Source organism: Muscardinus avellanarius, assembly GCF_963383645.1.
Source record: "Muscardinus avellanarius genome assembly, chromosome: 5".
In the NCBI taxonomy this organism is placed as follows: Eukaryota; Metazoa; Chordata; class Mammalia; order Rodentia; family Gliridae; genus Muscardinus; species Muscardinus avellanarius.
The window spans coordinates 2063409-2084618 of record NC_137790.1 but is presented as its reverse complement, the minus strand read 5'-3'; the positions used below and the strand labels follow the sequence as shown (position 1 = coordinate 2084618).

Below are 21210 nucleotides of genomic sequence, written 5' to 3'. Positions count from 1 at the left end.
AGGAGCCCGGGACCTTGCTCCGCACCGCTTGAATGCACATGGCGGGGACCTTTTTCAGGGCAGAGGCTCACACTCACACCCAGCGTGGCCAGAGCGGGACATGATGGTGGCCTGGCTTCCTCTCCCTCCAGAGTTGGCAGCAGCTGGCAGAGACAGGATCTGGAGGAACCAGCCCAGCATCCCTCAGGAGAGCAGGGCAGGTGGCTAGGCAGGGCCACCTCTGGAGCCTCCTCTGCCTGGGCAGCCTCTAGCTCCAAGGACTCCACTGAGTGAGGCTCTCTTTGATTGGACCGGCCCTGGAGGGGTGCCCATCTCTGGGCCTATCACTGAGGCCCAGAGGCCCAAGCCACACGGATTGGTTGTTGCCTGGGTGGTGTCTCCACCCCTGGCTCTCGCTCCCCTGGGTCTTTGCTGCCAGGCCAGAGAACCACGCTGTCCTGGGCAGTGGTGGAAGGGGACAGGGCCACAGCACTGCTTCCTGCCAGCCCCCAGAGATCCCAGGAAGCCACGTGCTGCTGCTGGGGCCTCTCAGGAGTAGAGGCCTGGCAGAGGGCCTTGGGCACAGAAGCGCAGTGGTGCTGAACACAGCTGGGATAGAAGGGGACTTTGGGTGGGACTGGGGCAACTGTGGGGGAGGGCGCCATGGAGGAGGGGGGCACCAGGACCAGGGACAATGGGGAGCAGGTGGGGGTTCAACCCCCTCTCTGACCAGGGAACTGTCTGCCACCAGGCAAGTGACGTAGCCCCTCTGTGCCTGCCTTTCCTCCCTGCGGGGTGGGGGTAGCTACACCACGCCTTCCCTGAGCAGTGGTAGATGACACGTGTAGGTGTGTGGCGCTTTGACATCACAGGCGTGGGCTGTTGCACGGAGCCCGGTCCCTGTCCCGGGAGCCAGTCTTTCCTCTCGGGGCATGTTCATTCTCTGCATCTGCTATAACTAATCGCCACGCACTTGGTGGCTTAAAACCAAGAGCGTTTCTCTCACAGTCCCGGGGCTGGAAGTCTGAAACGGCGTCTTCAAGGGCAGGCCGAGGGCGACTGGCCTCTCCCTCCTAGGTGCTCTGGGGCCCTTGGCGAGGCCTGTCTCTCCTGCCTCTGCTGTGGTCACAGGCCAGCCCGTGTCCGTGGCCAGGCCTCCCTCTGCCTGGCCTCCTAGGACGACTGTCATCACACGTGGGGCCCGCCCGGACAATCCAGGAGTGCCGGCCATCTCTGTGCCGTGGCCTCAGTGGGGTGCTTTCTGCCGCGTTGGGGAGCATCCTCTGGCTCCAGGATTAAGTGGTGGGCATCTCTTGGGGATCGTTATTTAGCTGCCCACAGGAAATCATGAGGGGGCTGTGCATGGGATTAAAATACTTAGCAGAAGAATCTCCAGGTGTGGACAGTTGTGAGCGTGGACAGAAAGTGCGGACCATGTTCTGAGACCCTGCTCATGAGCATGTTTGTGGTGTGCTCTGGTCCCTGCCCTCAAGCTGATAGGAAATGGGTGGAGTTTGCACTGAACCTGATCAGGTCGGATAGAAGAAATAGATTTTAGGTAGAAATGAGACAGATTGGAGCAGGTGTGGCGGCGCATGCTTGTAATCCCAGTACTTGGAAGGCTGATACGGGAGGATCGCACAGGTCAAAGCCAGCCTCAGCTACTTCGTGAGACCCTTTGCACTGCCCTGGCGCCGCCTCCAGGGGCCCTGAGGCAAGGGTAGATCCGAGGGTCTCTGGGCAGCCCGGGCAGCCTTTGCAGCTCATTGTCCCTCTCCCCCTAGGCCACGGCCACACTCTGGAGATGGCCTGCCTTTCCCTGGGACGTGTATCTTTGCTTTACCTCAATAAACCTCTGCCTTTGTCTCTCACTGGCTTGTGTCAAAATTCTTTTCACCATGGAAGCCAAGAACCCACAGAAGTTATAGTGCTGACCCGTGACCGCCCTGTGACCTCGGTGGGAGCAGCTGGCGGGCCAGCCCTGCCGGGAGCCTTCACTGCCCTGTGGTCAGTGCTGGCTTCAGGCTCAGTCTCCCTCTTCAGCCTCCTCTGGAGGTCATCCCGGAACCCAGAGCCTGGCCTGCCTGACCAGGGTCCTGGGGCAACGGGATGAGTTCCTCTCTGCCTCCCCTTCTGTGTGTCTGTGGCTCTCATTGAAGCTGGGTCTGAGTTGCTGAGGGTGGCCGCCTGCCTATCATTCTGTCTCAGCCTCCTAAGTACTGGGCTTATAGGCATGCACTACTCTACCTGGTATTTTTGGTAGTACGTGTGTGTGTGTGTGTGTGTGTGTGTGTGTGTGTGTGTGTGTGTGGTATGGGGTATGGAACCCAGGGGCATTCTACCTTTCAGCTACACCCCCAGCCCTATTTTTCTTTGAAACAGGGTCTAAGTTGCAGAGGGCCTAAGTTGCGGAGGCTGGCTGTGAACCTGCGATCCTCCTGTCTCAGCCTCCCAAGTACTGGGATTACAAGCGTGCACCACCATGCCCAGCTACTTCACCATATTTTTAAAGATCTTCAATAGGTCCAATTTGAACCCTACTTTTCTTTCACAAAGCATTATATAGACCACTGAAAGCACCAGTGCTCACCCGAGCCCCAAGTTCCAGATGTGAAAGCACCAGTGCTCACCCGAGCCCCAAGTTCCAGATGTGGTCTCCAGGACCACCTGCGTCTGTTTATTATGGGCCTGGGTCTGAGGTGGGGTATCTGGCTAACTGGGAAACTCCTGGCATGCGCCGTGAAGCTGGCTCCGCGGGTGCTCTGGGTGGCTTCAGCCTCACTGGGGCTGCCGAGGGCCACGGAGACTCCTGCTTCGCAAGCCACTTCCTGTAGACCCGGAAAACCAAAAAGTTACCCGCTTTGCAAACGCATCCAGCCTGGATCCTGCGCCATCCACGCAGCCGCTCCTGCTTCGCTTACTAAGTGCGCCATTCTCTAGTGACCACAGTGGGAAGGCCGCGGTTATGCGGCTGTGCTCGGAGCCGTCTGCAGGATGAAGGACACAAGACGCCAGAGCACAACCATCATCACCCATCTATTTCTAACATCCAATTGGAAAACAGAAATGCTTTAGGAAGGACAACGCGCACGGTCACATCGGGACCCTGTCCACGGCAGCAGGATGCCCGCCCCCAGCTCCTGAACACCCCATATCGGGGGAACCAGCAGGAAGTGGGTCTGCAGCACCCCAAGAAACCCAGAGCCAGGAAAGCAAATAAAACAGATCTGCAGAGGAAAACAGACAATACAAGGAAAGTTTTCTTTGTTCTAGGAAAAGTCCTGTTTGTCATGGTATAATGATTCATTCGTAAAGAGGAAGTATGTTCTGAGAAAAATACTTAAAATATTCTCTTAGAGGGAGAAAGCAGTTCTTGACCAGTGTGGTGGGCACCCGGGCGGGCAGCTTCGCTCTCTGTCCCCCTCCAGCCAGCAGGAAGAGTTCCTCTTCAGGGGCCAGGGCCGAATGCCGGCTGTCAAGGAGGGAGGGCACTAGTTAGACCCACGTCTGTGAGCCGAGAGTGAAGGGGCAGGCGTTCTCTTGATTTTGGGGAGGTCTCTAGGCTCAGCACCCTGCTCTCGAATGACCAGCGAGTTTGCGAAACAAGAGGGCCCTGCGCCTTGGCCCGCCTCGGCAGAGCTGGCCCTGCAGAGCGGGTAGCAGGCAGAGACAGGGGAGGCTGGGCCCCCAAAGGGCAGCTCTTTGGTCCAACGTGGCCTGGCTCCCTTTCAGTGTGAAGAGAGAGGGGAGGCCTGGGGGCCTGAGGGGGAGATGCCAGCCGCCCCAGGCAGGAAGAAAGAGTAGGACTCGGGCAAAGGGCCATCAGGGACAGAGAAAAGGTCAGCCGGCACTCAGGATGTCCGGGGCGCATGGGGCACCGGTGCTGAGCTCAGCCTGGCAGGCAGGGCGGGGGTCGAGGAGAGGACAGGACCTCAGGGAGTGGGGCTTGAAGACAGGGGCCAGGTATCCTTGGCTGCTGTGCCCCGGCCACCAAGCCTCCCTGGCCGCCGTCCCGGGAGTGGCGTGCCGAGGACGGCTGGCAGGACAGGCAGTGGCCTTCAAAGCTTCTGAGAAGCAAGTGGCTTGGGAAAGTGCTTGGCCTCGGCTCCAGCTCAACACAGAGCCTGGGCTGGACTGGGAGGGTGTGGGATGGGGATCCAGCAGGAGCCGGGAGCCACGGAGTGGGTGGAGGCAGAAGTTTCTAGACGCTCACTCTTGGGCGGGCAGGGGAAGACGTGACTTAGCAGCCTCCGAGAATGGCCATGGGCTCAGCACAGCACAGGGCCACGCGCGCGAGGGCAAGGGTGTGTGTGCAGGTGTGTGGGTGTGCAAGGCATGTGTGAGCCTGCAGCAGCGCCCAGTGGGGTGTGCGTATGGGGTGTGCAGGGTGGGGGGCCACAAGGAGCCACAGTCTAGAGGACCAGGGTGCCCGTGTGGGGTCCCGAGGTGAGACCCGGGGGATGCCAGGGCGAGAGTCAGGGCGGCCGGAGTGCAGAGGGCCCAGGGCTGGACATTGTCAGGGTGGCAGGCTGGTCCATCGTGGGCCGCTGAAGGCTGGCCGGGCTCTGCTAGTGTGTCCTTGGGGCCCGTTCCGGGGGGCAGGGTGCTCCTCCCAACCTCAGGACCTACCTCTGCACAGCCGGGATGTTGCTCCACACACGCACGGCGCCCTGTAGGACTCTCCCCTGCACATCCTGGAGGGTCGCGGGCTGCACCTGCAGGAGGGGAGGGTGGGCTGAGGTCAGTGTGGCCCAGACGGCCACCCCCCGACCAGGTCCCCGTGCAGCAGAGTTCCCAGGCTGCCCATGGCCCCCAGGGCTTTGCCTACATGTCACACCTTTTCTCTTAATAATTGCTTATGAGAGAAAGATTATTGTTTTTGTGGTACTAGGGAATGAACCTAGGAGAGTTCTACCACTGAGTTATACCCCCAGTCCAATTTTATTTTTTATTTTGAGTCTTTCTTTTTGCGGTACTGGGGATGGAACCCAGGGGAATTCAACCTCTGAACTACACCCTCAGCCTTATTTTTTATTCTTTATTTTGAAACAGGGTCCCACTGAGTTGTAGAAGGCCTCACTAAGTAGCTGAGGCTGTCTGAAAACCTGGATCCTCCTGTCTCAGCCTCTCGAATGCTGGGATTACAAGCCTGTGCCACCACGCCAGGCTTTGAAACAGTTTTGCTAAATTGCTGAGACTGGCCTTGAACCTGTGATCTTCCATTCTCAGCCTTCCAAGGATTGGAATTATAAGCATGCACTACCATACCCACCTGGTGTATTATCTTATTTATTTGCTTATTTATTTTTATGTAGTCCTGGGGATTGGACCCTCTGAGCTACACCCTCAGCCCTATTTTTATTTTTTATTGAAACAGGGTCTTGATAAGTTGTAAATGGCCTCGCTAAGTTGGTAAGGCTGTCTGTCCTCAAACCTGCGATCCTTCTGTCTCAGCCTCCCAAGTACTGATTACAAATGTGGGCCACCATACCCAGCTCCCTAGAAGATTTTTTTTTTTAAGTACTGGGGATTAAACCCAGGAGCATCTACCTCCGAACTGTACCCCCAGCCCTATTTTTTTTATTCTTTATTTTGAAACAGGGTCTCACTGAGTTGCAAAGGGCCTCACTAGGTAGCTGAGGCTGTCTGCAAACTGCAATCCTCCTGTCTCAGCCTCCCGAATGCTGGGATGACAAGCGTGCCCACCACGCCCGGCTCCTAGAAGGTTTTAAAGCAGCATCCATGGCAAGCGATAGGATTTCACAGAGCTCCGTTTACTTCTCCAGTACGCTCAGGAAGCACATTTGACACAGACACGAAAAACAATGACAGTCCCACCAAATGAGGGAACTCAGAACAACCTCTCATGACAGTCGACTCAAAAATCCTAAACGAATGTTGTCTGCGGTTTAGCAAGACTCTACAGAATGGCGCAAAGCGGCAAGGTGGATTTTTTTTTTTTTTTTACCAATGCAAGGACGCTTCCTCATTGGGAAATAGGCTTATCTATTACATCCTATTCATAGATCTAGAGAGGAAAGTTATATTATCATTTGTACAGATACTGCAAAGAACCTCTGGCGAAATCCAACAGCTACAGTTCATAAGAACGTTTAAAAGACAGGAATCAACGGAAGCCTCCGCCACGTCCTGGGATGCGTCCACGGCAGCCTCAGACCAGCGTCGCGCACCCGGGGCCTGGACACGTACAGATGCCCTGGCGCTGCTGTGACTCCACGCTGCCCAAGGCACTAGCAACTCCACGAGAAAAGGGGGGGCTCCGCGTGTGATGTGAGAGGAACTGGTGCTTTCTGTTGGTCTGATCAGGTACAGAGACGGCCTCATCCAATCTAATGAAAAGCTATGACAATCGGTAAGGCCATCCAGAAAGGTCACGGAGCCAAATAAGTGTAGAAAATGACGGGCACGTGTGTTCAAACGACACCAGTTAGAGGATCAAATGGAAGAGGTCACGCGGCAGGAGGCCCTGGGGGACAGATGTCCAGAGACCTGGACAAGAGCAGGTCTAGTGCTCCAGGGCATAGTCCGGAGGCGGTCAGGACCCAGAAGCTCTGCACCACAGCACTGAGGCCAGGAGCTGCCCGACTGTCTGCCAACAGGTCCTGCCGCCTCCACCCATACAGATCGGAACCGGGCAGACAACAGCAGAACACAACGGATGCAGCCCAGGAGCCGTGTCACCGGGGAGGACTTCCAAGGCAATCAGGAAGGGACAGAAGCCGCGGCCGCAGAGACCTCGGAGTGTCTGCGTTACCTGAAGGACCCAAGGCCCAGGATGCTGGGGAGGAGCAGGCTGGAGGCTCTGACCCAGGGGAGGTGCCCACAAGGGGAACACGAGGCTGGCCAGGGCCGTCCCTCAAGCAGCGGGTGCCAGAGGTCACCAGTGCATTAAAAGCCTCCATTTTTAATTCTTGCCTCCCCCCTTAGCTCTGACCCCCACCCTAATCAGGAGACCCCTGAGGTCCGCTGAGGGCCCAAGAGGGCAGCGTGACCGCTAGGCCCAGGCTCCCCTCCTTGCTGACTGGCCTGGTTTAAAGGCAGTAGCAAGAGTCCCTGCTCCCGGTGGTCGGCAGGCCTCCTGCCCTGTGGTGTCCCCTTTCTGGACCTGTGGTACGATAGCCTTCCTCTGCTTGGACCTTACGCTATCTCCTGTTTCTGCTCACTCACCGTGGATGGTGCTAGAACAGCAGGCCCGAGTCAGCCCTGGACAGAATTGACCACTGAGCCCAAGGGGGCTGCTCTGAGGGTCAGGATTAGATGTGTAGCCAGAAGAGCAAGGCTGCAGGGGGCCTGTGTGAGCGGGTGTGGGCGAGCATGTGTGTGATGTGTGGTGTGTGTGTATTAGCACATATGACTGGTGGTGGGCACTGTTTACATATGCATGTGTGCACGTGTGCTGTGGTAAGTGTACAGTGTGTGCTGTGTGGGTGGGTGTGCACGTGTGTGCACGGTGAGTTTCCACACGTGTGCATGGTGAGTGTGCATGTGCATACATGGTATGTGCGTGCATGGTGAGTCTGTGTGTGCATGGTGAATTACATGTGCGTACATGGTATGTGTGCATGGTAAGTCTGCATGTGTGTGCATGATATGTGTGTGTATGTGCATGGTGAGTGTACATGTGCGTGCATGGTATATGTGTGTGTGAGAGTGTGTGTGGTGAATGCATGTGTGCCTGCCTGGCATGTGTGTATGCATGGTGAGTCTGCATGTCTGTGCATGGTACGTGTGTGTGGTGAGTTTGCACATGTATGCATGGTGTGTGTGTGTGTGTGTGTGTGTGTGTGTGTGTGTGTGCACGCTGCAAGGGCTAGAGGAGGCGGCGAGCCCCATTGGGTCCTGTCCTGAAAGGGCAGGCGTGGCGCGCAGTGGGACCACCCTGGGAGGTCCTGCTCGGGCTGTGGTCTGTGCCTTGGCTGCCCAGCGCCCTCACGGGTCCTTTGCACACAGGGGATGTGGAGGAAACAGGGTATATCTGAGCCTCCGCAAGGGCCCGAGTGTGTCCCTGGGAAGGCCTAGAACCGCACATACCTCAAGGAAGCGGGTTGCGATGGCCTGGTCATCTTCGGTCAGCAGCAGATTGTCCACGAACATCCAGAAAAAGGGCTGCGGGCTGCCGGGCCTGGGCCGCGCGTACTGCAGGAGGCGGTGGAACTGGAACAGGTACCACCCTGGGGGCAGGGCATCTTCAGCGGCAGGAGGGACTCGGCAGACCAGGTGCAGGCGCTGAGGGCCTCCCACCTGCAATCTGCCTTGCCCTCGGAGGCCCAGGTCTCTGGCCAAGGCCACAGGGACACAGGACCTGGGCCTCACCCAGCGAGGCTGCGCTCAGTAGGGCAGAAGCAGCTTCAACGCGGAGGGGGCAGGTGGCAGAGGAGGCTGTGCGGTTAATCCTGTCTTTGGAGAGCCACTGGGTTGGGGATAGGATGCCTGGGGATGGGAGCCAGCCTCAGCCTTTTTTCGAAGTGTCTTACCAGGAGAATGTTCACGGGCTTGGCCCAGGGTGGGCGTTGAGCCATACACGAGGTCAAAGGGGCCCCATTCGTCCACCTGGAAGACAGGAAATGCTGGGGAGCGTCCTCACCTCGATCGAGGACAGGGGGTTGAGAGCCAAGGGTGCCTTTACAGTGGCCACCAGGGAGGCACAATGTGCCCACCCCACTCAGAAACCCAAAGCCAAGTGGGCCCTCCAGGGCAGAGCTGTCCTCAGCCACCAGGGCCCCAGGGCCTCACCAGGATGTCAGGCATCTGAGAAGAACACTTACATTTGAGATTTCTCTGTGCTGCCCATCACCCCTAAAGAGCCTGCACCGGGAGGGTCTACACAGACTCCACTAAGGTGTGTCTATGTCATCTGGGACAGCCACCCCAGAGCTGCAGCCAGCAGCTGGGAGCAGATGGCGGGGGCGGTCAGCCCCGCCTAACATAAACAAGCACACATAACACCCATGGCCAGACGGGGTCACTCGGTGGGTGAGCGGGAAGAAGGCAGGACACCCAGCCACAGCCCTGCCCCGGCACGGACAAGCCCCTTCAACCCCACGCTGCCCCTCGGGGCGACGGGAGGGCCACCGCTTCATCAGCAGTGGCCGCTCTGGGCCTGTGTCATTCTTCTTAAGTAAAAGTTCCCGACATCCAAATACTGAATCCCCGTTTTCTGACAGCTCAGTCCAGAACAGACCTTGCTTCCTGGACCCTCCTGCAGCACTCAACAGCAAGACCAAATCCCAGATCTCATCCTGAGCCCAGTGTGCTGCTGGACCCGGGTGCCGGCTGGGGGCATGGAGGGAGGAAGGGGCAGGGAGGCAGGTGGGCTGGGTCTGAGACTGGCACCCAGACCTGCAGTTACCGGTGGCCCACCCGGAGACGCCCAGCAGCTGGCAGGGCAGTCCGCAGTGCGGCCGGGGTGGAAGTGGGCTCTGCTGTGGTAGGAAGGCTTCGCTTCGCCCCGTGGCTCGGCAGGGCTTGGAAGATGTTTTCAAACCCCTGGCGCTGCTCAGTTCCAAGCCTGGCATCCCCCTCAGGAGGCTGGGCTGGCTCAGCAGCAGGTCATTACTGGCAGGAGAATCTGAACACTTGAATTTCAGATGTTGGCTTGTTGCTCAGCTCTGGCCTGAGGGCAGTGTGGAGCCCCCAGGAAGGTGGCATCCCGCCCCCCCTGCAGGGGCAATGGCAGCCAGCAACCCACTGCTGATCCCTGCCAGGCCAGGGCCCCGGTCAACCTGCTGGCCCTGGGCAGCGGCGCCCAGGCGGCTCCTCCCGCCCCTCCACCGGACCCTGCGCAGTGCCCCAGGAATGTCCCTGGCCCCTGCCCTCAGCGTGGCACCTGCGAGCATGCCCCTACTCACGTCTCTCCGCACCACGTCTGTGACATCCTCCAGCCGCTTCAGTCTTCCCGCCTCGGAACCCGGTTCCAAGAACCCCAGACTTGTGAGCTCTGGAGGGGGCAGAGGGGAGGAGCTCAGAGTGCTACCCTGTGGGGAAGGCACCGCTGGCTGCAGGGGCTCCTGTGTGTAGGGAGCATTTCTCTTTCTCGGGACAGGATTAGGCTGATGTTTTTTGTCTCAGGATAAGCCATAAACAAGCCGACTCCTCTGAGAATTCCTTTGAGGCAGTCGAGCGCTTTGCTGCAAAGCCAGGCATTTCTGGCTGCACGTCACTGCACGTCACTGGTTGGCTCAGGATGCGCGGCACACTCCCGGTCTCATCCCGCTGGGCCCTCCGCTCACCGCAGCGGGAGCTGGCTGTCTCCAGGTCCATGTCCCTCCCATGTGTGACCCCATCACAACTCCCATGCCAGGCACTTGTGACGCTTCCCTTAAGGAAGCAGGTCCACCGCGGGCTTTGCAGGAGGCTGGGAGCACCTCCTGGGAGCACCTGCAGCTCTTCTGTGCCTGCTGGCGGTGCTTCCACGGACACCAGTGGGGGGGGGGGGCACAGAGCTGCGTGCGGGCCAGGACGGCAGGGATGAGTGGGGCAGGTGCAGGTGTGGCGGAGGAGCCCTTTGCATGAGCCCTGTGGCCTGTGTGTCTGCCTCCCTCCCTCGTCCTGCCTCCTGTCCTCCTGGGGGTCCCTACCCAGGCTCCAGCCGCAGCCCTCCTCAGAGGCCTTCCCTCTGCTTCCTGACACACCGCTGAGTGGTTTCTCTGGCTGTCCACACCTCCCAGGGCCCAGGGGCTCTTCAGAGCAGGAGACTCGCTGAGAAGGCGCCAGGCTCGTTCCTTTTTGCCCCCGCACACTCATGTACTTGACCGGCTGCATTCTTCGGGACACCCTGGGTCCGGCCACCCGTTCCCCTGGAATGTCACTGTGCTCACCTGGCCTGATGTCTCCGAAAAGGCAGAGCACCTGCAGCGGCTCTCTTTTCCACACGGGCACGGTTTCGTACATCTCCAGGGCGTCCTCCTGTTAAACACAGCCCAAGAGTGCACCTCGGCCACTTGGTTACAGAGCCTGGCTTAAGTTGGAATTCCTCCCAGGACCACAGTCTTTCCCTCAGGGGAACAGACGTGGGGACGTGTGCCTGCCGCAGCCCAAGCTTGCTGGCCTTGGGACCCGCACTGCCCCTTCCCCAGAATGGCCCCTCTCTCTGCTGCTCCCAGGCCTTGGCCCCCACCCACCTTCTCTACAAAGGGAGGGCAGGGGCAAGGGGTTCCCTTACTGAAAAGCAGGGTAACAGGACCCCAGAGGGAGACACTGCTGGAACTCTTGGGTTCCAAGACTTAGAGGCCAGAGAGTGACTGCTTAGCACTGGGACCTGGATCTGCAAAGCCCTGGCTGCCTTTGTGGGCTGGAATGTCTGAGGCTGGGGCAGAGGGGTTCCCCAGGCCAGGGACCCGCAGGACCCGCTGCCAGCTCTCCACCGCCAGTGATCCGCGGGGCCAGGAGCCTGCACAGAGGGCCACACCAGGGACAAGGACACGAGGTCTGCAACACACCTAAAGGTCCCCAAGAGGGCTCTGAAAAGGCATGTCTTGGTTTTCTGAAAAGCGCATAAAGACTCCTGTCAAAGGAGTCTTTAGTGACCGAGCCAAGGCACATCTACCCAGTGCTGTCCAGGGAGCAGCCGGTGTGTGCAGGCCAAGGCCAGCATGGCCCTGGAGGTGAGCCCTTCGGGGAAGGGTCCCAGATGGAGCTGGGGGCAGGTGGCCGCAGCTCCACACGCTGCCTCCCACGAGCACCTGCCCCGTAGCCCCTCTGCCACCTGCCGCCTCGGTCAGACTGCACCTGGCCGGGCAAGCACAATCCATGCTGCCCAGCCCTGATGAGTGTGAACGGAGGGCTGAGCACAGCCTAAAGTTCTGCTGCTCATCCTACTGAGCATGTCCACACCGTTGGCGGGAGTTCCTGGGGGCTGCAAAGCAAATTAAAAACTGGAGGCGTAGGACCACAGAGGTACACTCTCCTATATGTAGTTGAGCGGCTGGACTCTGAATTCAGGGCCCCAGCAGGGCCAGCTCCCGCTCAAGCTTCTAGGATCGGTCCATTGCGGTCCATCCAGTGCCTGGGCTGCGGCACCCTTGGTGCACCTGGGCCTGTGGGCACGCTGCGCCAAGACATCACTCTGTGTCCACGCCGCCTCTTCCCAGGTCTCTCGGTGCCCTGTCTCCCTTGCCTTTTTAAGGATGCCGGCTATTTCATTTAAGACCTGCCTAAATCCAGGGCGATCTCATTCTGAGACCCTTAACTAAATAACATCTGACCTGGGTGTGGCAGAGCATCATTATAATCTCAGTACATGGGAGGCGGAGACAGGAGGATTGTAGGTTGGAGACCAGCCTCAGCAACTTATCTAGAATAATATCTGTAAAAAACCTGCTGGCAAATAAGGTCCCACTCTTAGGGACCCGTTTAGGCTTTGGACACGTCTTTTGTGGGGCACAGTTCTGCCCACTGGGCTGCAATGGGCTCACATTCCCACCGGGCTCGGCGGCTCTGGTGTTGGCCTTGAGAAGTCCAGGCTCTGGGCCGAGAGCTTCCGTGTGGCCAAGTGTCGGTGCCCGCGTGGGGGGCTCAGAGCCTTCGCCCTCTCCTGAGCTCCCCTCCTACCAGTACTAAGTAGCTCGTTCCCACTTTGAAGAAACTAGATTACCACATTAATTTTTGGGGAATAGACCTGTCTCCGGACATCAGTCTTCAAAGGAAACAGCTTGTAAAGGTCTTGGCTCTGACGGTGGTGGAGCAAAGGGGCGCCTGGCGACCCCGGCCGGGCGGCCCCGAGCACTCACCGCCTCGCGGTCGTGGAAGGCCTTCAGCTGGCTGCGCCACTTCCTCCGCCGCCGCAGCAGCCCGCTGCGCGCGAAGGGCAGGCACAGGAAGCACACCCAGCTGCTCATGGCGTGCACTCTCGCCGAGGTCCCGGGGCCCGCCAGGGTGTCCACACACTCCAGGCAGTAGCATCTAGAACCAACAGAAGACCACAGTGCCGGCGACCTCGGCGGGCCGGGAGGCGGCCTGCGCTGGCTTTGGAGGGAGCGATCCTAGGAGTCCCTAGAGGCTCATCTGAGAGGCTCATCTGAGAGGATGAACTGCCCGGCTGAGCCTTGTGAGGGAGGCCCGGCTACTGGCCCGGAGGGGGACCCGCCCCCTCGGGGACTCAGAGCACGGAAGATCGCGAGGTAGGCACAGAGGGAGTGCAGATCTCAAAGAACCCGTGAGGTCCTCTGTCTTCTCAGAGCCTGCAAAACAGTTCAAAGACTCGAGGCAAGACCGTATGCAGGAGCCGGCAGCTGAAACTGGGGCGAGGCTGGGAGTGCAGGGCCACCCAGGGCCCAGGGCAGGGGCCATGAGTCCCTAGTCTTATTTTTGTGTGTGTGGTGCTGGCAGTTGAACCCAGGGGCGTTCTACCTCCAAGCTACACCCCCGGCCCTATTTTATTCTTTATTTGGAAACAGGGTCTTGCTAAGTTGCTGAGCGCCTCACTAAGTTGCTGCGGCTGGCTGTGAACCTGTGGTCCTCCTGTCTCAGCCTCCCAGGGGCTGAGATAACAGGCGTCCGCTGCCATGCCAGCTAGGTTCAAATCTTTTGACAATCACTTTCCACATGCCTCGCTCCCTGCCAAGGGGAGTGTCTGCGCTGGACATGCAGAGGTCGGGAAGGTCGCCATTTCGGGGAGCCCCGAGGGTAGCTGAGAGCAGGCCTCTCCAGAGCTCCGTCCCCCACCCAGCCTCACCTGGTGCAGTCGGGGCTCTCGCAAATGAGCAGTGTCTCCCCAGAGCAGCAGATGGAGCAGCAGGACTGGTACCCGTCGTCATCGTATAGAAAGAGGGCCTCCAGGAGCTTGTCCTAGGCAGGAGCTGGGGCTTCAGCCCAGGGGCATTCTACTGCTGTTATCCCCAGCCCTTTTTATTCGGGACAGTCTCACTAAGTTGCTGAGGCTGGCCTTCAATCTGCAGTACTCTCATCTCGGCCTCCTGACTACTAGGATTACAGGCGTGCACCACCGCGCTTGACTTCAGGTCTCTTGTTTTTTCCTATCCACCATCTCTGAGGCCAGAGTAGAGCCCCAGCCAACCCTCTGCTTACCTTGCAGGGGGCACAGATTCCTCCCTCAAAGAGGGGGTGCTGCGTGTGCACCTGGAGGCTCCCACAGCAGAGGCAGATGTCTAGAGAGAGCACCAGAGCGTCAGACACTTACTCTCAAACACGAGAGAGGGAGTGGAGTTGGCAAAAGGACTCTGAGACCTGTTCACGGAAAACCGGGAAACGCCGAGAGGAACAAAGGTCTAAGTGGAAAGGTGCCCCGTGATCGGGGACCGGAAGCCGCCATGTGAAGACAGCAAGACTCCCCAGGCAAATGAGCAGGCCCCTCAAAGCCCCAGCTGGCTTTGTTGCAGGAATCGACACGCCGATCCTAAAATTTCTACGGAAAGGCAAGGAATCCAGAATAGAACAATCTATAGGGGGAAGACAGACAGACAGACAGACAGACACATACACATATACACTGGTAATGTCTAGGGTTGAAATAAAGGAGGGATTTGGAATGCCTGTCAGTGGGCATGGACTTTCTTTTGGAGGTAAAAAAAAAAATGCTCAAAATCATATTGTGGTGATGGTTGCCTGACTCTATTCTGTAAATAGGCCCAAAATATAACAAAACAAAAACATTCAAGTGCCCACCCTCTGTGAAGCTGCAGGGGCCGGGGGTGGGTGGAGGGGAGGCCCCAGGCGCCGGTGCCGTCCACTGCCTTCTTCCGGGGTGGCTGTCGGGCCTTTCTGGGGCCGGCACACTCCTCCTGCCCAGCCACGGGCTGCGTGCGAGCCTGCAGCGGGCCACCTCTGACCCTGGCAGCTAACCGACGCCTACCCCTCCTTCACCCCCTTAACAGTAAACGTGTTCTCATCTGTTACTGATGGAAGAGGACCTGGCACCTGTGGATCTAAATAAGTACTGACTCAAGAGTGACTTAAAAGTGAATTGTGTCCCTTCTGATAAACACCCCAGCCTGACCCTGGAAAGCGAATTCTTTTGTGTGTGTGTGGGGGGGGGGGTACTGGAGTTCCTGGAAACCCTTCTATCTATGGGCTACATTCCCAGACCTATTTTTATATTTTTTATTTGGAAACAGGTCTCTTAAGCCAGCCTGGCTGGCTTCCAACCTGTGCGATCCTCCTGTCTCCGCCTCCGAAGCTCGGGTATTACAAGGGTGCGCCACCACGCCCGGCATGGAAAGTGAATTCTTACACTTGATTCCTTTGGGGAGAATCCAGGGCTTGTTGCTGAATGATTAAGCTCACTGGTTTCTCCAATTTGCTAGCAAATCAATACATTTCTTTTTTCCTTCTTCCCAAAGGCTTGTCTCAATTATTTGATTCAAATCGGGATGATTCAAATTCAATTGATGGCAAATTGGGGCGGGCACGGACTCTGACGAGCTCACCTTCTATGTCCCGCTGGTTCACCGTGACCTCGTGTGCCATCAGCTCTGTAAAAGGAGGTAAGAGGGACCCCTTTTCCTTCTGTCTCTTGGTTTCAACGTGGCCTTGACACCCCAACCCCCTCCAGGGCGTGGAACATCCCAGCCCGCCCTGCTGGGTGTCTGAGGACATCCATGTTCCAGGCAATGCCCGGGCCCGGGCTCGGGTCAGGAGCAGCCCTCACCTCTGCCCAGCCGGGGTGAGGGGGGAGATGACAGCTCACTGGAGCCCACCAGGATCACGTCCATGCTGTGCTCAGCCTCCAGGTCCAGGGCTGGGGAGCCGCCACAGGGAGGACACAGAGGGTCACGGGTCATGCACATACAAGGAGAAAGCTGCCAGCCTGCGCCTCTGCGGGGCCCCACAAGGAAGGGCCAAGACCAGACCCTGCCCCGCGCCCACAGGTGCCAGCCACCCACCGCTTCAAGGTGAGGGGCAGGAAGAAGGGCAATGCGCCCTGGTACCCTCGCCCATCCAGCCCTGCAGAGCGGCCAGGTGGAGGGGCCGGCAGCTCCTCACCAGGGAGGCTGGCCCGAGGCCTGCCTTCTTCTGCACCCAGCCCTGGACCCCTGAGGGGCCCCGTGCCCCTGGGGACGGCCTCCTGACTTGGCCCTCCAAGGCCAGGCCAAGGTGGGAAGGGAAAGGGCCTCACCGGTCTCACAGGTCGACCACTGCTCCCCGTCCAGTGGGCTGGCGGGGTTGGGGTGGACGCTGATCCGGGTCTCCAGGCTCCCAGAAGGGGAGAGGGCCATGGGGACGTGGGACAGCGCCTCCAGGGGTCACAGGGGCTGACCAGGACTGGGCCTCAGGGGTGTGGGGGCTAGGAAGCACTGAGCCGTGTGGAGGAGGCGCAGTGAGGGAGTGTGTGGAGGAGGGGAAGGTGCCCCTCCAGGGGGCAGGTGGAGAGCTCTGTGAGGGGGAGGGGTCCTGAGGCAGGGCGGGGCGCTGGGCGGCTTAGGAGGTGCGTGGGAGGGGTTCCCGCCAGGGGGCGGGGGCGGGCGCCCGGGGCGGGGCTTAGGGAGCTCTGGGACAAGGTTCAGGGCTGGGGTGGAGTGGGGTGGAGGAGAGGGCACCAGAGAGGTGCTGGGCCATAGTGTGGGGTGAGGGTGAGGTTGGGGAGTGGGGGCCTCAGGGCGGGTGAAGATGTAGGGCCTGGGGACGGGTGGGGCGTGGGCCTGGAGTGGGGATTAGGAAGCTGGGGCAGCCTTCAGAGTGGGGGATGGCTGTGGGGGACAGGACGAGAGGGAGCTGGGTAGGGTTAGGAGGGGGCCTGGGAGGGGACTGAGGGTCAGGGCCGCAAGGAGGATGGCGTGGGATGGAGCCACAGGTCCTCACACTGGGCCCCGTGGGGAGGGTGACCACAGGTGCAGTATGGCAGCCACTGTGCCTTGAGGCACCTGCAGCCCACCTCACCAGGTGACCAGGCGAGTGCCCTGGGGGCAGTCCCATGGTGGGGCAGTACCCAGGGGGATGCAGAGGGCGCCCCGCCCCGGGGCCTCCTTCCAGCAGCTCTCAGCCCTGTCTAAGCAAGAGGAGAAATAATAGTTGAGGGACATCCTGCAAACAAGTCCTGGAAACTCCCAAGGTCGCCCAAAAGGCAAGGCTGAAGAACCAACGCAGCCCGGAGCCAGCGCAGGCGGAGGCCGGCTGCCTGCACGTGAGGGGGCCCTGGAGGGGTCCTGGGCCAGAAAGGAGACGTTCCCGGGAAACTGAGGAAGGCTGGATGAAACACAGTGATCGTGACAGTGCCATTGAAAAAATAAGACCACTTCCAAATGGTGTCAGGCAGCCAGGGTCCCAGGGCCCACACCACGGCCTGACGTCGCCCCCTCCCGGCTGGAGTGGGGACTGCTGCGCCCTCCCGCCCGGGTGAGAAGTCCTGGGGCATCAGTTGCAGAACAGTCCCCCAGGGTGGGGGGCAAGGGAGACATTGTGGGGCCCCGTGGTAAAGTCTCTGAGAATCCTGCAGTGAGGGCTCTGCCTAACCTGCTCAGTAACCCACCATTTCCCTGAGCCTTCAGGGCATGTCTGTATTATAAGTGCTCTGTATGGAAGTGTGCCTGGGGAAACACCAGCTGTTTTTATTTGGGATTTACGTTTCCATAGTTCAGTATTCAAAAATGGCAAAGTAGAGGCAGGCGTGGTGGGCGCGCTTGTCATCCCAGCATTCGGGAGGCTGAGACCCGAGGATCGCGGTTCGCAGACAGCCTCAGGTACTTAGTGAGGCCCTCTGCAACTCAGTGAGACCCTGTTTCAAAATAAAGAATAAAAAAATAGGGCCGGGGATGTAGCTTGGAGGGAGAATGGCCCTGGATTCCATCCCTACTACACACACACACACAACACAATCCTTTGAGTGTTCACGCTAGCAGGAATATTTCTTGTTCGGTGTGACTTGTGCCAATGATGAGCCAGTTTTCTGGAGACCATCAAGGAACGCCCCTTCTGCTGCCCTTACGTTCTGAAGGGTGCATGTGGCACCGTGCTCTGGGGTGTGTGTGTGTGTGTGTCCGCGTGCGCTTGCGTCCACGCGTGGCCTTCTACCTTGCTCAGTTGCTAAGTCTCGCTAAGCTGGGAAGCTCCTTGAACCTGAGACCCTCCTGTGTCACCTCCCAGGATGGGACCTGAGGCTGTGGGCTCTGCACGCGCTCCCGCTGCCTTTGGCGTTGGTTCCCGGCGTGTGCTCTCTGCTCTGGCTGGGGCAGCACAGCAGCCCTCCCTTGCTCAGTCATCTCCCCAAAGAACACTAGAACAAATCCTGAAAGAGAAAAAAATCTTTTAGCAACTGTATTGACATCGTGTTAGATTTCTATATTAATTTAAAAAACTGGCTTCTTTTTTTTTATACTGAGAATGGAACCAAGGGGCATTCTACTGCTGAGCTATCCCCCAGCCCTCTTTATTTTTTATTTTGAAATAGGATCTTTCTTCCTAAAATTTGCTAAGTTGCTGTTGGCTGTCCTTATGCCTGTGAACCTCCCATTTCAGCCTCCCAAATACTGGGGTTACAGGTTTGTACCACTATACCTGGCTAATAGCTGGCTTTTTAAAATAAATTTTAGCTGGGCATGGTGGCGCACGCTTGTAATCCCAGTTATTGGGAGGCTGAGTGTTTGGGAGGATAACAGGTTCAAAGGCAGCCTCAGCTACTTAGTGAGGTTCTCAGTAACTTAGTGAGATTCTGTTTCCAAATAAAGTATAAAACAGATCTGGGAGTGTAGCCCAGAGGTAGAAAAGCCCCTGGGTTCCACCCCCAGTACCACAAAAAAGATTAAAATTAATTTTAAATATTTTTGTGGTACTGGGAATTGAACCCAGGGGAATTCTACTCAAGATACATCCCCAGCACTATTTTTCATTCTTTATTCCTCCTGTCTCAGCCTCTCGAATGCTGGGATTACAGGTGTGCGTCACCACGCCCAGCTCCTAATTGGCTTTTTAAGAAGTTAAATCCAGCCGGGCGTGATGGCGCACGCTTGTAATCCCCGCACTTGGGAGGCTGAGACAGGAGGATTGTGCAGGTTCAAAGCCAGCCTTGCTAGCTTAATAGACCCTGTTTCCAAATAAAATATAAAACAGGTCTGGGAGTGTAGCTTGAAGGTAGAGAAGGGTTCCATCCCCAGTACCATAAAAAAAAAAAAGAAGTTAAATCCAAGCCAAGCACCGTGGTGCACTCTAGTAATTCTAGTACTTGGGAGGCTGAAACAGGAAGACTACAGGTTGGAAGCCAGCCCCAGCAATTTAGCTAGGCTCCCAGTATCTGAGCAAGATCCTGTTTCCAAATAAAAAAATAAAATAGGACCGGGGTGCAGTTTGGGGGTAGAATGCCCTTGGGCACCTCATACACAGAGTGAAATCCCAGACGTGCTATGTCTTCCCATGTCTTCCTCCCCTTTTCAAGTGTACACTCAGCCTTCTGCAGACGAGCACCTCACTTCGTGGCCACCTGGGAGCCGGGGCAGGAGGATCGCTGAGCCCAGAAATCCCAGACCACTCTGGGCAACAGAGCAGAACCCACCTCAGAACTCAGAATCACAACAGGAACGTGAGTCCTGCGGATGCGTCAGTCTTCAGCTGAGTTATCTGACGTTTCATTGGTACTATGAATATTCTCCCATTATGCTTATTTCTTTTTTTGGGGGGGTTCTTGGGATGGAACCCAGGGGCATTCTATCTCTGAGCTACACCCCCAGTTCTATTTTTTATTCTTTATATTGATTATTTTGTGTGTGTGGTACTGGGGGTGGAACCCAGGGCTTTCTACCTCTGGGCTACACTCCCAGACCTATTTTATCCTTTATTTGGAAACAGGGTCTCACTAAGTTGCTGAGAGCCTCACTAAGTAGCTGAGGCTGGCTTCGAACCTGCGCGATCCTCCTGTCTCAGCCTCCCAAGCGTGGGGATTACAAGTGTGCGCCACCATACCCGGCTTATTCTTTATTTTGAAACAGGGTCTCACTGAGTTGCAAAGGACCTCACTAAGTCTGTCCTCGAACTGAGTCTGACCTCGAACTCCTCCTGTCTCAGCCTCCCGAAAGCTGGGATTACAAGCGTGCACTACCACGCCTGGCTGCCATTATGTTTATTTCTTATCATTGACATAAAATGAATATTAACCCTCAAACCAGCATAGTAAGGAGAGTCAGTGCTGCTGTGCCGGCGCGGCCTGGCACTGGGAAGGCGTTCCTGGCCTCTGACCTGCCTTCGTCCAGGGACGCTTGGTGCTTCCCTTTCTGTCGCCCTCTCCTAACTTTGGGGGCTTCCCTTTCCAGCCCCAGCTGGGTGGTGTGGTCTCCGCAGGGCAGGAGCAGGAGGGGCCTACCGCCCCTATCATCTCTCCCTCCAGCGTGGGGTCCGCCGGCCTGGCGGCTTCTCCCCTGGGAAGACCTGAGGTTAACCCGACGGGGCTTGGGCCCAGCTGAAGGCAGGCGAGGGTCCCCGAGGCCACCCCACACAGCCTCGCGGCTTCAGGCCACCCGAGGGCAGGGGCTGTGCTGGAAACCCCCAGGGCATGGTGGAAAGTCCGGAACTCCACAGGACCCCCAGTGGGGTGACTCCTGCCCAAAGTGCTCTGACCTCAGCCTGTAGCACCTGCAAGGATTTGGGGGCTTTTTAAAAATTAAAATGCAGGCTTTGGTCTTGTTTTGTGGTTTATAATTCCCCTTCAACAGTTGAGGCGTCCTCACCTGGGGAGAGAAGGTCCCCCAGGCTGCAGGGAGGGACAGCGGGAGGGTGCTTAGCCACACGCACTGGGCCCCGACCCCCAGGTGCCTCTCTGTAGGTTCTGGAGTCCACTGGCCCCGGGGTTCCATTGGTGAGCCTGCCTTGTGAGCCCGGCCACACATTGGTAAGAAGACGCAAAGTCCAGGAATGGGTGGGGCTCTCATGTGTGAGCTTGATTTATGATTGACTGTGTGTGTGGTACTGGGGATGGAACCCAGGGGCATTCGACCTCTGAGAGATACCCCAGCCCTATTTTTTATTCTTTATTTTGAAACAGGGTCTCACTGAGTTGCAGATGGCCTCGCTAAGTAGCTGAAGCTGGCTGCGAACCTGTAATCCTTCTGTCTCAGCCTCCAGAATGCTGGGATTACAAGCGTGTGCCACCATGCCCAACTCTTTTAACACTTTTTAATTGTAAATACAGGAGACAGCGGAAAGGCTAGAAAGCAGCGGCCCGCACGGGCTGGGGAGAGGACGTCGCCACAGCCACCACAGCGCCATGGCTGTGGCTCAGGGCCAGGAGGTACGGGACAGCTCCCGGCCCAGCCTCCAGAACCTTCTCCCAGA

General features: G+C 57.9%; 1 protein-coding gene across 1 annotated transcript; it reads right to left on the bottom strand.

Moving 5' to 3' along the window:
* Positions 1–323: 323 nt before the first annotated feature.
* Positions 324–16172, bottom strand: DNMT3L (DNA methyltransferase 3 like; the record flags this gene model as incomplete). Its single annotated transcript, XM_080696043.1, is given in 16 exon segments — positions 324–625; positions 2762–2807; positions 3230–3309; positions 3312–3451; positions 4609–4694; positions 8032–8171; positions 8475–8550; positions 9849–9937; positions 10818–10905; positions 12729–12900; positions 13673–13785; positions 14026–14105; positions 15384–15428; positions 15605–15694; positions 15823–15900; positions 16073–16172. Coding segments are annotated over 16 exon segments (1725 nt in total).
* Between the last annotated feature and the right edge of the window lie 5038 nt (positions 16173–21210).